We start from the raw sequence: 14,232 nt of genomic DNA on the forward strand, positions 1-14,232 counted from the left end.
GGTTCTGATAAATTGCCCAACACATGCCCGAAGACGCACAGTGAGTGCACCCATCACATTGTTTTCCATCATAGCAGTGAAGCACTCCCAGTCCAGGATCATTTATGTTAATGAGCAAAGAGTGATTAAGCACATAACGACCCACTAAATAGGCACAGCTGTCACAAGCAAGTGTCCTCACATGTAAACATGTGCCAGATTGCTCCTTTCCACTGAAGTGAGCGTGCACATCTGTCCCTGTGTGGATGCTGATCAGGGACTAAAAATAAAAGCACCTACAAAAGTGGTCATGATGACGCTGTACAGTGGTCATCTATTATCATCTATTTGGAGTAAAAGATTAAATAGTTTTTGAGTTTGGGTGTGCGTGTGTGTGTGACCTTTTATTAACGACATAAGACAATCAATGGTTGCTGAGTTCACGTCTCAAATAGCTGAGTTTATCTGTCAAAAAGCATTATGTCTGAAATTAATTAATTGAATGAATACCATATTTCCTACTTGCTCTATAATCGTTAAGGATGCTTTTGTGAGTTATGGTTTAGGCTGCTCTTTGAATTTGCTGCATTTGTTTTGCTTTAATTGATTGCTAACTGTGTGATTAATGAAGCCCGCGTGTCATTGAGCATCTTACATATGATAAATATCTCGTCACAATGTAGTGTCGCAAGCATTGTAGATAATGTTTCAAAACCTGGCGTCTCATTTATCAAAGAATGTGTAGAATATGTTGTACATTTTTTCGTACAACTGAATTTAGAATGTTTGTAAGTACAAAATATATCCGTATTTATCAAACAGGGCACCTTGTCATACACACACCACTAAGGAATGCGTGTTGCTAAACCCCACCTGTTCTAAATTGCTGTGTTTGTGAATGTCTAGTCTCATTTGCATTGAGAAATGCCTCCAATTGACCATATATAGGAAGTGGCAGGAATCCCTTTAAGAAATCCAAAATCATGGCAAAGACGGCTGATCACTGCGTACTGTTGAGAATAATTAATGCAGGTCTGACCAATAAAAGGAAAACAAATACTGTATGTGGGAAAATTTTGAACTCAATGGCAAAAAGGATTCAGGGCCCACAGACGAGAATTGTATTTAATTACTGGAGCCTCCTCCAGTAACAGGCAAATTATATGGATACAGTATTAAAAACTGGGGACACGTGAAGTCACTACTCAATACGCGCAGACATTCCTCCATAGATTCTTATTGGAGGCACACAATCACATCTATTTCTGTAGAATGAATGACTCGTGTGATGACTCCTCCAGTCTGTCGGAATTTGTGCATCTATTTGTGCATTGGTTCAATAAAATCATTCAATGAAATGAAATCATTCTGCTCACGTAGCAGAATTTGTTGTGTGATGATGTTTTCATTTCACTGTTAATGCAATTCATTCACGGCTTCAACTAAGTTTGGAAAACCTTTGTTTAATTCCGTCTTGATGCTAATGTTTGTATAATCGTTCTATGGTGTCTATGATACCACAAGGTTTTGTGTAAATTTACGCACATCCTCATGCACAAGTCAAATTTGGTCAATTTTGCATCAACCAGTTCATGGTGTACCCCACCTACTGCCCGAAGCCAGCTGGGATAGGCTCCAGCACCCCCGCGCCCCTTGTGAGGAATAAGCAGTCACGAAAATGGATGGATGGATATATTTTGCATGACAATGTTTGTACACACGCTTTACACACACATGCGTATGCACACTTGATAAATGAGGACCCTGGAATGCATTACAAGCACATACTGTTAACATGCTCCTTCTTTTAGACACGACTGTCCGTCTCTGATGTCTCTGACATTATTTTCACAGAGGTTTCAAAGCCTAATCATTTCTGCTAGCTACAACTAAATTTCAGATTGAGTAAGTCAGGGCCACCCTAGTAAGATGGAAAAACTTGTAGATGAATTCAAAATTTATGAAGATAATATTTCAGTCGCCATCAGCTTGCGGATGTTAAACTCTACTCAATCCACCTCTCCCCCCCCCGCCCCTCCCCCCCCGCTTGTCTGCTTATTTTTACAGCCTGCTGTCCAGGAATCCATCAGTCTTTTCATGGCCTACGTTCATACCAGTGTCAACCAAGCAAGTGAAAAATACCAGCGCGATGAGAAGAGGTACAATTACACCACCCCCAAGAGCTTTCTCCAGCAAATCACCCTGTACAGGAACCTTCTACAAAAGTCTCGAGCCCAGCTCCAGCACAAGATGAACCGGCTTGACAGCGGCCTTCAGAAGCTCCAAAGCACTGCTGCTCAGGTAAGTGAAACCATTTCCTGTACACTTGAGGATGATATGATTAAGGTTGGATATCATGTTATGGAAATTAGGCTTAGCTTTAATTTATGATATAAGTCATGTTGCTTTTTGAGTACAGTATGTGGAATAACTTAACGTTTTTTTTTCACATTTAGGTTGAGGACCTGAAAGCCAAACTAGCAGATCAGGAATCTGATTTGACCTTTAAGAATCAGAATATTGAGGCTCTGATTACAAAGATTGGACTTCAGACTGAGAGGGTTAGCAGTAAAAAAGAGGCAGCAGATGTTGAGGCACAAAAGGTGAAATAACACCTTGTATTCTTCATTTTTTCTTACCCTCTCCTTATATCGTCAACACTGCCATTTTTCAAAATTCAAATACCATTGCAGTTATTTAGCTTTTGTTTGTTTAGGTTTCTCTCATCCAGGCAGAAGTGTCCATCAAACAACGGGATTGTGAGCAAGACCTCGCCAAGGCGGAGCCATTACTGACAGCAGCCAATGTAGCACTGAACACCCTCAACAAGGTACTTGGTGCTGTTAAAAAGTCAGTCAAATCTGGAGTCCTTCTGCAAGCTGTAAAACATTCATAACTCTTTTTAGGTAAATCTTACTGAACTGAAGGCCTTCCCCAACCCTCCCCCGGCAGTCATCAACGTAGCGGCAGCCGTGATGGTTCTGCTGGCTCCCCGCGGTCGGGTTCCTAAGGATCGCGGCTGGAAGGCAGCACGGGCCTTCATGGGCAAGGTTAAGCTGTCATCGCCTTAGTCACATCTACCTGATGAATGCCAATCTCATTTTTGTGCTGCCCTTGACCCTGGCCCCGCTCGCCATCTCTCCCGTCCTTACATTACAGCAGGATGGCGCCATGAATATGCTCACACACTCGCACATTCTCAGCACCCACCATAGACATATTTTAAAGCTCTTCAAATTGAATGGGTATTTACTCGTTTCAAGATTTGTTGTAACCGCGGGGCGTAGTATTGATGTACAGGAATCGCCAAATTTTTCACCTGACTTTTTCTTGTGTTTTGGCTAAAATAAGAAATAATGATTCGATACAGTGCATGCATGACAATAATAATCACATTTGTAAGTAATATAATATAAAATATAAAAAATAAAGATATTTTTATGGGTTGCCAGCCTAAACTGCAAACCTTATTTTCGATACTTTTAGTCCTTAATGTGTAAACATTTTAACTTGTCTCTCGTACGTGTGTTCTATCAGGTTGATGATTTTCTGCAGGCCCTGGTGTCATATGACAAGGAGCATATCCATGAGTCCTGCTTAAATGTGGTCAAACAATATTACCTTAAAAAGCCAGACTTCCACCCAGATCAAGTGAAGACCAAATCTACAGCTGCAGCAGGACTCTGTGCTTGGACAATTAACATTGTTCGATACTATGAGGTTTGCTACACAGCTTATGTTCTTTAAAATACAATTTGCTTTTTCATTACAGCAGCTACTTTTTGCCATTGCAGATTTATTGTGAGGTCATTCCAAAGAGGCAGGCTTTGTCCCACGCTAATGCGGAACTAGAAACCGCAACAACTAAATTGCTCGCTGTCCAAAAGAAGTTGGATGTGAGTAAAATTATGGTTTCAGTTTCATAGTTAAAGCTGCTCTATGTGTGTAGAACAATGTGCTAAAATGTTGTTACAATAACCATTTTTATTTGACCATTTATGGTGGAAACAACTTCTAGTTAGTAGATTAGGACCTTAGCTGTTCACAATGGGTACTCCTGTAAGCCTCTGGCCAATAATTTTAAGATGGCTTCGGGTTCGAATTTCCCGCCCTCTGTCTGCGAATATGATGTCATGTGCAGATGGGTACGTGAAGAAGGGAATGTGCACTGTACAGGTTCATGTTTTGGCTACAGGTGGTGGTAGCAATTCGAAATTCAATTTTCTGCATTCAGCAACTTTAACTCTGAATAGGAAACTGCACACACCCTTCTTCACGTACACAACACACACATAACATCACTTCCGCAGACAGAGAAGGGGAAATTCGAATCCAAATCCAGTCTGAAAACTATTGACTAGAGGCTTTCAGGAGTAGCCATTGTGAACAGCTATGGTGTTAAGCTACTAATTTAGAAGATGGTTCAAGTCAGAAATGTTCAAATAAAAAGGCTATTGTAAAGATATTTTTTGGAAAAGGGCAGCTTTAACTTAGATGCTTAGTTTGGTGGTCATTTTATCAATAATATATTCTCTCTTTGCCATTTTTGTTGCTCTCTAGGATTTGGATGCTAACCTCCAGAATCTTACCGCTCAGTTTGAGAGCACTACAGCTGAGAAAATCAGTTGTCAACAGGATGTAACCCACACCAACCAGACCATAGAGCTGGCCAACCGACTGGTTTGGGGTTTAGAGGTAATCTGGGAGAGAATCTCAGAGCCAGAGGTGCTGCTTGCTGTCATTGTTGCTATTCATTTGCATAGATCTCATTGCTGGTATTAGAGGTTTGCATGGGGAATTACTAGGGACGAAATAGCCTCAATGAAATGGACTTGGAAGGAGGAAGGAAGTTGTTATATTTTGGCAGGGCGTTCTGGCTGTTATTTGTCGCAATGCGAGATTTTACAACAGGAGTCAGATAGTGTGAACCCAACCACAGAGATGCATGCACTGGACATATGGCTTGTTGGGCAGCTTCAGGGGAGAAAGGACATTAGATGAACATGACGGTAAAACACTGATTTGAGTTGAAGCAAGTTGTTCATTTTGTGATATTCATATATGTAACATAGAAGAAGAGTACATAATATGTATGGGATGTTATTTTCCAGTTTTGTCAGTTAATATAAATAGTTTTAAAAGAATCTCAATTTATGGAATATTTGAATTTGAACATGTTCCAGTTGCTGCATTATTTCTCCAATATTTTATTTAACACCTTTAAACCCTCAACTCTGTTACAGTATACTGTATATGTATTACAGTTATAGATGCTAATATCAAATAAAGGATGGCCATTCAAGTGGTCATTTTGCAGGTTCAACTTTCTTATCCCAGAAAATGAATGTGGTTTGCGTGGAGCAGCTTGGCTTTTAAGCATATCAAGATAAATGTTTTGTCTTTATGGCATTGACCTGGAAGGGATAATGTTCCGACTAATAAATCAGGCCATCTATATTTAATCATTAACTTACCTCAAAGCCTCAACAGCTGTTGGAAATTAACAATGTCTCACCCCGGACTGAGTGATATTATTGGCAATCCATAATACATTAGGGTAAAATTATAGTGATTTTTAACTGTCTGAGAATTTATTATGTGACATATTTCAGATCCACGGCCTCTTGTAAGAAAATGTCATGCAAGATTTATCGCTGTAGAGCTGTCACACTCGTCGTATTGAATCTTTAGATAAATGTGATAAAAGTGATGCAGAGTGAGATCAAACTTTAAGCTCTGTTGTAAGGGATGCATGTTGATGTTTAGGTTTTTTTTTTTATTTTGTTCTCTATGTAGTAAAATAATTATTAATTAAACTTTTTTTTTTTTTTGTTATAATGGGTGCATTCTGAAAGTCACTGATCCTTTTTTGTGTCTTATAGTCAGAGAAGGAACGTTGGTCACAGACGCTTGTTCAGTATAAGATGCAACAAAAAACCCTGTGTGGGGACGTCGCCATCACATCAGCATTTGTCTCATACATGGGTTACTTTACCATGCAGTATCGTGCCGAACTCCTCATTGAAAAATGGATCCCATTCCTCAAATCTCAAAAGGTTACGTTTCATCTGTGTCACACCGTATCGATGGAACACGTTTTACAAGCCTCTATTCTGCCTCCGGTGCTCGGTGACATCAATCCCTGGCTTCCTTTCCAGGTCTCTGTGCCCCTGACAGACGGCCTGGATCCCATCCTCATGCTTACAGATGATGCCGCTGTGGCTGCTTGGCATAACCAGGGTCTGCCCAATGATAGGATGTCAACTGAGAACGCTGCCATCCTGACCACCAGTGAGCGCTGGCCACTCATGGTCGACCCACAGCGGCAGGGCATCAAGTGGATACGAAGCCAGCAAGGCTCCAAGTTGAGGCTGGTGCAACTAGGACAGAAAGGGTGAGAAGGAACTCTGATGCGATATGTACTTTATGAAGGAAATCTGAATGTTTTTTTATTGCTGTCTTTTCTTTATTAGACTCAAAGCTTTCTTTTTACAAGTAAGATTATCATACAGTAGGGTGATAATCTGCAATTCTGCATTTGTTTTGTTTTTCCACAGGTACCTTGATGTCATTGAAGAGGCACTAGCCTGTGGTGAAACCATTTTAATTGAGAATGTGCCAGAAAAATTGGACCCTGTCTTGGAGCCTCTCCTGGGCAAAAACACTATCAAAAGGGGACGGTTAGTTTTTTGTTGTTGTTTTTTTTTTAACTGTAATCTTGTAGCTCAGTGAAAATGAATCAAACATCCAATGATTAATCCCCAGCAACATTGTTTTGCTTGTTTCTTGCCAATTGGAACACAAATGGGTGCAATATAGCAATGTGTTTGTGGTAGAAGATACTGGGATCAGAATCTCACTGAGCACTGGAACATCAGCAAGACATGACGGAACATATTATCATTGCCCGTTCTTCAGATAATTAATGAATGTGCAGCGCGTGTTGTGAATCCATGAATGCAACATATTGATCCATCCCTCAAGACGGGTGATAGATGTGTATTTGTGTGTTCATATTCTTTGGGCCTGATGAATATTGAACAGATGAGCTTCAGTGTAAAAGCAGAATGGAGAACATTCATAGTTATGTATTAGGACTCAGAAGAGAGGTAGCAGGAAACACTCAATGCGGTGGCCCTCCATCATGATGGCAAACTCAATTTTGCTTTAAAAATGTCATAATGATTTGCTGCATGTTAAACATTTGTCTACACACAATCGAGGAATGCCTTTCACTAGCTTTAGAATTTGTTTTTGGTATAACCTTTTCTTGAGATGTTATCCCATTAAATTCTAATAAGTCTGGAAGTCTCTACTTTATGGTTGTAAATGACATTTGCTCTATCCCAAAATTGAATGACATCTTCACGCTGACTCCTAACTATACACGAGTATGAAGCTTCTTTTTGCTCGTTCGTTGCTTCTTCCTATGACGTCCTGTCTGTCCCGAGAACACAATTTATCATATTAGATCTGATTATCAGTTTATCCCTTGTAGATGACCCGCACACTTGTTCCTGTCGATGATTAATACAACCAGCAGGGCCAGTCATGATGGATCTGGTGGGGCTTCACAGCTGAAGTTCATTAATAATTGGAATGTTGTAGAGTGTGAAGTAATGAATACTAATTATTCCTTTCATGGCTGACGGAAGACTACAAGACAATCCATCAGCAAACTTTAATTTGGTGGAGTAATGGTTCTATCAATAGTACATTAATTCTGCTTGTGAAGATAAAGAGTTGAACCCGATTAGGACGCGAGGAACCTGCGCTGTAGCACCATGGCCTTGCCTGCCATCCAAGTGGTAATTAGAGAAAAATGAAAAGCCCACAGGTTCGTCAAGCCTGTGCTAATTTAATTGAAATGCGGGGACGGATAAATATTGGCTGTGGAGGAAGCAATATTTTATATTTACCATATTTTTCTGCGCATAAGTTGCCCTGGAGTAGAAGTCCAACCAGTCAAACTAATTTACAGAAAAGTTTTTTTGGCTTATCTTAACTAGAATCCTGGTCCGCTATTGCGCCTTTTGGTGCTGTAAATGGTAAATCCTTTTTGTGGCGGACATGCTCAAATAGCGCCGGCAGCAAACAACATAATCACACATTACTTGTCATGACTACATTTTCTTTTTCTTCCATTTGTTCTTCTATTTTATACTCTCAAATCGTTTCTTATCTTGTCTTGTTTTTGTGTTCCTTGAAAGGTACTTCTGTATTATTATTTTTTTTATTATTGTAGATAATTATTGTGTAAGGTTCAATAAGGTTCAAGTTTCACAGGGGCAATTGTTGTATACTTAATAAAATAAAAAAAATCTGGTGCTTGTGTAGAATACAGAGTTGATTTATCAGTTATTTAAACAATCAATGAAAAATAGAGTTGGATGTAAAGTTGAGCCACATTTGCAAATATGTAAATCTTTGAATATCTGCCTGCTACTTTATTTGGCACAAAATGCTTCAGACCACAAAAGAGACCAAAAGAGTTGTGTGTTTTTTGGCACAACTCTAATTTGAATCTTTTGACACTATCCCTAATGTGTAACAATTAAGTGTTATTATATTCACTATCCAAGTTGGACTTCTGGCTAACAGTTTTCTTTCATCATCCAGGTACATTCCGATTGGTGGCAAGGAGTGTGAATACAATAGTAACTTCCGTCTTATTCTGCACACCAAACTGGCCAATCCCCATTTTGCTCCTGAGCTCCAGGCTCAAACAACCCTCATCAACTTCACTGTGACGCCGGCTGGTCTGGAGGAGCAGCTGCTGGGACAAGTCGTATCCCGGGAAAGGCCTGACCTTGAAGATCTGAAGGTTAAACCCCCGAGTCATTTAGTCGATTTACATATGAGAGTTCATTCCAGGATATTAGAAAGGAATAACTGGTTTGTGCGCTCTGTCCAAGATGGAGCTGACCAGGCAGCAGAACCACTTTAAGATTGAGCTTAAAAGCTTGGAGGATGACCTGCTGAGTCGCCTCTCTACAGCCTGTGGTAATTTCCTGGGGGATATATCTCTGGTGGAGCAACTTGAAATCACCAAGACCACAGCTGCCCACATTCAAGACAAAGTACGACTCATCACATTTCAGTTTTTCCAATGTCTTAGCGCAACCTGTGACTCATCTCTTATTGAACTTGCGGTAAACGCTCTGCAGTTTGGAATATGTGTAATGAACAGCTTTTGGAGCATGACTGAGAGCCTCATAGCTCATTCTGTGCGTTTGGAACACACAGGTGGTGGAGGCCCGAGAGAATGAGACAAAGATCAACGAGGCTCGGGAAATATACCGCCCTGCTGCTGAGAGAGCATCACTCCTCTTCTTCATCATCAACGACCTCAACAAGATTAACCCCATGTACCAGTTTTCTCTCAAGGTATTATAGCCTTTTATCCCTGAAATCTTCTCTGTGCGTGCCCAATTTTGTCTAATTTGTCCAATTTGGAGTCCGATTTTTAATTTTGACTTTTATAAAATGTGCACACCTTCCATTTAAAGGTCTTTTTTTTTTTTTTGCATCTGCTGTCCTATTTGCTGTTTTGCAGAGCTTTATCTCAGTATTTAGCAAAGCAATGGAGCGTGTGGAATGTGAGGAGGATGTGAGCATCAGAGTGGCTGCACTCACCGAGGCCATCACCTATTCTGTATTCCTGTACACCAGCCTGGGCCTGTTTGAGAGAGACAAGTTAACCTTCTTGTCACACGCTGCCTTCCAGGTGAGGGACTTTGGGCCGCCTTGGAGGTGGAGCGTCCTGTCACCCTGATCAATCAAAAGATATTTCTGCCCTCACATTAACTTCAATTAAAAGCAGTCAGCAGGACTATACGCTGCTATTGATTACCTCTCACCCCTCGCTCACCAGCTGCTGTTCAGACAGTCGCTTCTGACAAGGGGGTTGCTTCTGGTGGCATAATGGAATTATCTGTCATTGCGGCTACTTTTTCCCCATCAACGAAACTGTGTAGTTGTGACGGCTGTCCTTCACGTCACTATTTTACACTCTAAAGTATTCAACCAGATGGAGCTGTGGTGTCCGTTTGCCAAGGAGTTGTTTTGAATCTTTGAGTTGCTTTGAAATCGATTGATAAGACAGAAATACATCATTATGAAATATTCTTCCCTCCAGATTCAGCTCAAGCAGAACCTGATTGTTGCACAGGAGTTTGACTTTCTTCTGCGTTTCCCGGTGGAAGCAAGCAAAGTTAGCGCCGTGTCCTTCCTGACACCGCAGGCCTGGGGAGCCATTAAGGTACTTCATGTGGATGATGTAATCCAGTTGTTCTTAACTCAGTATCCTACTTCATTGTGTCAAGAGAGTTGACAATGTATCGTGTGACTATAGACCATTTCCTCAATGGAGGAGTTTAACGGACTGGACCGAGACATTGAAAGTTCACACAAGCGCTGGAGGAAGATTGTTGAATCCAGTTGTCCTGAAAAGGAAAGACTTCCACAGGACTGGAAAAATAAGAGTTGCATTCAGAAGCTTATCATCCTGAGAGCGCTGCGCCCCGATAGGGTGATGTACACGCTAAGGTGAATGCACGACAACGTGTGTTCATGGTTGTAATTAGTGCATGACAATAAACTTTCGTGGCAGGAATTTTGTGGGGGACTGCATGGGAGCAAAGTATGTTGAAACTACACGGTTGGAATTTGACAAGTTGTATGAAAGTAGTGGCTCCTCAACACCTGTATTTTTCATCCTCTCACCTGGTGTCAACCCACTCAAAGATGTAGAGAAACTCGGTACAACACACCAGATGCAATATCTGCAATTTCTTGCTCTGTGGAAATATTCTCAATAATTGTGTTTGTGTAGGATTAATGCTGGGATTTTCAATCGAATTGGGCAATTTGCACAACGTTTCACTGGGACAGGGACAGGAAGACGTAGCTGAAAGGTTGCTCAGAAATTCTTCTAAACTTGGACATTGGGTCATTCTGCAGGTAAGAAAATGTCCTATTCACTAACTGGCTATTGTAGTTGCGCCAAGCTGTTCTTTCACCCCATGCAACTAATGATATTATCTCCCCCGCAGTGGGAAATAGACTCAATTTGGTTCAATAAAAAGCGTAATTGGCTAGATCAGCCCTGTAAATGCCTCCTTTGATAGTAGAAGCTGGCAGCTAAGCCAGTCCCTGAGGGTTACCAATGAAAGAAGACCTCTTTAGAATGATCTTTTCACAAACATAGTCCATTATTATTTAATGTATAATTTGGCTCCTTAGAATGTTCACCTGGTAGCACGCTGGCTCCCTACTCTTGAAGCTCTATTGGAGACCGAGGCCGTGGATTGTCACCCCAGCTATAGAGTGTTCATCACTGGGGAGCCAGCACCCTGCCCCGAGCAGCACGTAATCCCCAGAGGCATTCTGGAGAATGCAATCAAAATCACCAACGAGCCGCCCACTGGTATGAATCCCAGTCTACATGCAGCCCTCAACAACTTCAGTCAGGTATGTTTAGTTTGAAGAAATGCATTCTATTTTGTGCTGAAAATCAGTTTGGTTGGATTTTCATATTTGTATGTTTTTTTTTTTTTTTTAGGACACTCTGGACATGTGCTCACGAGAAAAAGAATTCAACTCCATGTTGTTCTCACTCTGTTTCTTTCACGCTTGTGTGACGGAGCGCCGGAGGTTTGGCCCTCAAGGGTGGAACCACAAGTATCCCTTTAGCACCGGAGACCTCACCATCTCAGCTAATGTTTTGTTCAACTACTTGGAGTCCAACACCAAGGTAATGACTAATTTCATTCATCTTTCACCATGATTTTTTTTTTTATATGTATTTATATTTTCGACAATTGGCTGTATATTTATTATTAGTTCCACTAGTAATTGCCCAAATACTGTTTTTTTTTTTTTCAGTCTGTAATTCAAATTAGTGAAATGTTTTCATTCTTATGATGGATGCTATTGACCCCATTATTTCACATTCATGCTTGCTATAAACATGCAACCTATAATTTAGCATTATTTCAAGACGACAAAAAAAAAAATCCATTCTCTGCAGTACTCACAGCTACTAATGTGTTTCTCTTAGTGCTTCTATTACCCCGGTCAGAACCAATCACGTCTCCAAGGTGTTCTGCCCTCCAAAAAAAACGAATGTCCTTCATTATGTTAACCAAACAGTAACCTGTATGTGCGTATACAGAGAATTCATTAGGAGAGCAATGAAGCGTCGTCCTAAATGTAATTACATGCAGCCGATGTGACAGTTCGCAACGCTACATAAGTGATCACTGCAATTAGAGCTGACGAAGGAAGCCATTTGCAAAACAATACAGGTACAAATGATTGTGAACCTCCAGCTTTTGTAATTTGTTATGAATCGCAGGATATCTTGTCCCTCTTTAACCTCTCACGGGTTCTCATCATTGCCTGCTAAAGGGGAAAACTTGTCACACGTCAGATCAGTGTGTTTCAACAAGCATCATTTTCTTGTATTTTTGTGCACTTATGGGCAGATCATCTTGTTCTTGCTTCAAGAATCAAAGAATAACTCATAAGTCTTTTGTATGGCTTAAGTTCATGCAGGTGCCATGGGAGGATCTGTGCTATCTTTTCGGGGAGATCATGTATGGTGGACACATTACTAATAACTGGGACAGAAGGCTGTGTAAGGCTTATCTGAAAGAGTTAATGCATCCCAAAATGGTGAGTCTGTGCCATTTATTCTGCAGTTGCATCCATATTATGTCACATAATATATGACAGCTTTTTCCGCTAGTATGTGTTAACCCTTAAAGAAGATAACTTTTTTTTTTTTTTTTTAATAATTTGTTGTCAAGGTAAAGGGTGCCCTCTTGGGATGCAAAGCTTAACTGCAATTTTATTGTCTTCACTCTCACAAAGTGCTGCATAACATCCACTATAAAAAAAAAAAGACCAATATTGTGTTTATGTCTTGCTGTCCTATTGACTTCTGTGTGACTGTATTTTGTTCATCTACTTTTGACTTGCCAGTTTGACGGGGAGCTCTATCTGTGTCCTGGCTTCATGGCCCCTCCATTCATGGACCACAGCGGATACCACGCTTATATTGACGAGCATCTTCCGCCTGAGAGCCCTTGTTTGTACGGCCTGCATCCAAATGCGGAGCTCGAGTGCCTCACTCTCACCTCGGACAACCTCTTCAAGACTCTGCTCGAGCTGCAGCCGCACGATTCCTCCAGAGGAGAGGGAGCAGTATCGAGCATGGAGGAGAAGGTGTGGCCACCTCATGTCACTTTTTTTTAGAACTTTCTCACCAAAAAAAATAAATGTTTTTTTTTTTTTTGTTGTCAGGTAAAATCAATCATTGAAGACCTTCTCGACAAACTTCCTGAGCAGTATAACATGGCAGAGTTGTTGGTTAAGGCAACAGAGCGAAGCCCGTACGTTTCAGTCTGTTTGCAGGAGTGTGAACACATGAATCTTTTACTGGGGGAAATGAGGAAGTCCCTCGATGAACTAGATCTTGGCCTGAAGGTAGCGTGTTGAAATTTTTGCATTGGCCATGAGAATTACTTTTTGTTCTGCATCATTCATTCGGATTGGATGTGCTTACAGGGAGAGCTCACCATGTCTTCCAGTATGGAGACTCTGCAGTTGGCCTTGTTCAATGATGAAGTACCAGATCCCTGGGCCAGATTGGCTTACGCCTCCACCAAAACGCTGACACGATGGTAAACAGAACAACATTCTCCATATTTTGGCATTTGTCACTGCTAACTTTTAAACAGTGGACACCTAAGCTCTTCTGCTTAAACAAGCGAAAGAAAGGTTTGAAGTTTAACTCCGTTGTAAAAGCAAATCAAGCAAGTCACATTGCAACATGATTTGGTTTTTTTTAGGTTCAGTGATATTAAGTGCAGCTGTCGTGACCTCGACGGCTGGACACAGGACTTTGGTCTACCTGCTGTTGTTTGGCTCTCGGGCATGTTCAACCCGCAGTCTTTCCTCACCGGTGAGCTCTCAAAAACAATGAGGCAGATTATGAATGGATGACGTGCTCTTCAGCAATTTTGTTCATTTACACCTGACTTTCGACAGCTATTCTGCAGAGCATTGCTCGTAAGAATCAGTGGCCCCTGGATAAGATGACGTTGACCGCTGATGTGACAAAGAAGACAAAAGACGATTTTGGGCATCCGCCACGGGAGGGCGCCTATATCCATGGCCTCTTCATAGAAGGTAGAATCAATACACAATATTATCCTTGCTGAATTACAGCATTCAAAACGTTCGATT

General features: G+C 41.0%; 1 protein-coding gene across 4 annotated transcripts in view; it reads left to right on the plus strand.

The window, feature by feature from the left end:
• The window catches only part of LOC144022021 (dynein axonemal heavy chain 11), a 34,547-nt gene that overhangs the window by 19,269 nt on the left and 1,046 nt on the right, over positions 1–14,232 (plus strand). For 3 of the 4 annotated variants that reach the window (XM_077526401.1, XM_077526403.1, XM_077526402.1), the window contains 26 exons: positions 2,047–2,280; positions 2,436–2,582; positions 2,696–2,809; positions 2,886–3,029; positions 3,517–3,699; positions 3,774–3,875; positions 4,540–4,674; positions 5,862–6,035; positions 6,138–6,373; positions 6,537–6,659; positions 8,599–8,803; positions 8,895–9,059; positions 9,226–9,366; positions 9,536–9,706; positions 10,118–10,240; positions 10,334–10,527; positions 10,592–10,740; positions 10,814–10,941; positions 11,224–11,451; positions 11,543–11,734; positions 12,529–12,657; positions 12,967–13,209; positions 13,288–13,470; positions 13,552–13,667; positions 13,836–13,948; positions 14,035–14,175. In XM_077526401.1, coding sequence (XP_077382527.1) covers positions 2,047–2,280; positions 2,436–2,582; positions 2,696–2,809; positions 2,886–3,029; positions 3,517–3,699; positions 3,774–3,875; positions 4,540–4,674; positions 5,862–6,035; positions 6,138–6,373; positions 6,537–6,659; positions 8,599–8,803; positions 8,895–9,059; positions 9,226–9,366; positions 9,536–9,706; positions 10,118–10,240; positions 10,334–10,527; positions 10,592–10,740; positions 10,814–10,941; positions 11,224–11,451; positions 11,543–11,734; positions 12,529–12,657; positions 12,967–13,209; positions 13,288–13,470; positions 13,552–13,667; positions 13,836–13,948; positions 14,035–14,175 — 4,213 coding nt within the window. Of the gene's footprint in view, positions 1–2,046; positions 2,281–2,435; positions 2,583–2,695; positions 2,810–2,885; positions 3,030–3,516; positions 3,700–3,773; positions 3,876–4,539; positions 4,675–5,861; positions 6,036–6,137; positions 6,374–6,536; positions 6,660–8,598; positions 8,804–8,894; positions 9,060–9,225; positions 9,367–9,535; positions 9,707–10,117; positions 10,241–10,333; positions 10,528–10,591; positions 10,741–10,813; positions 10,942–11,223; positions 11,452–11,542; positions 11,735–12,528; positions 12,658–12,966; positions 13,210–13,287; positions 13,471–13,551; positions 13,668–13,835; positions 13,949–14,034; positions 14,176–14,232 lie in introns of those variants that run through there. The other variant, XM_077526404.1, reaches the window with a different exon arrangement.

Source organism: Festucalex cinctus, chromosome 7 (assembly GCF_051991245.1).
Source record: "Festucalex cinctus isolate MCC-2025b chromosome 7, RoL_Fcin_1.0, whole genome shotgun sequence".
In the NCBI taxonomy this organism is placed as follows: Eukaryota; Metazoa; Chordata; class Actinopteri; order Syngnathiformes; family Syngnathidae; genus Festucalex; species Festucalex cinctus.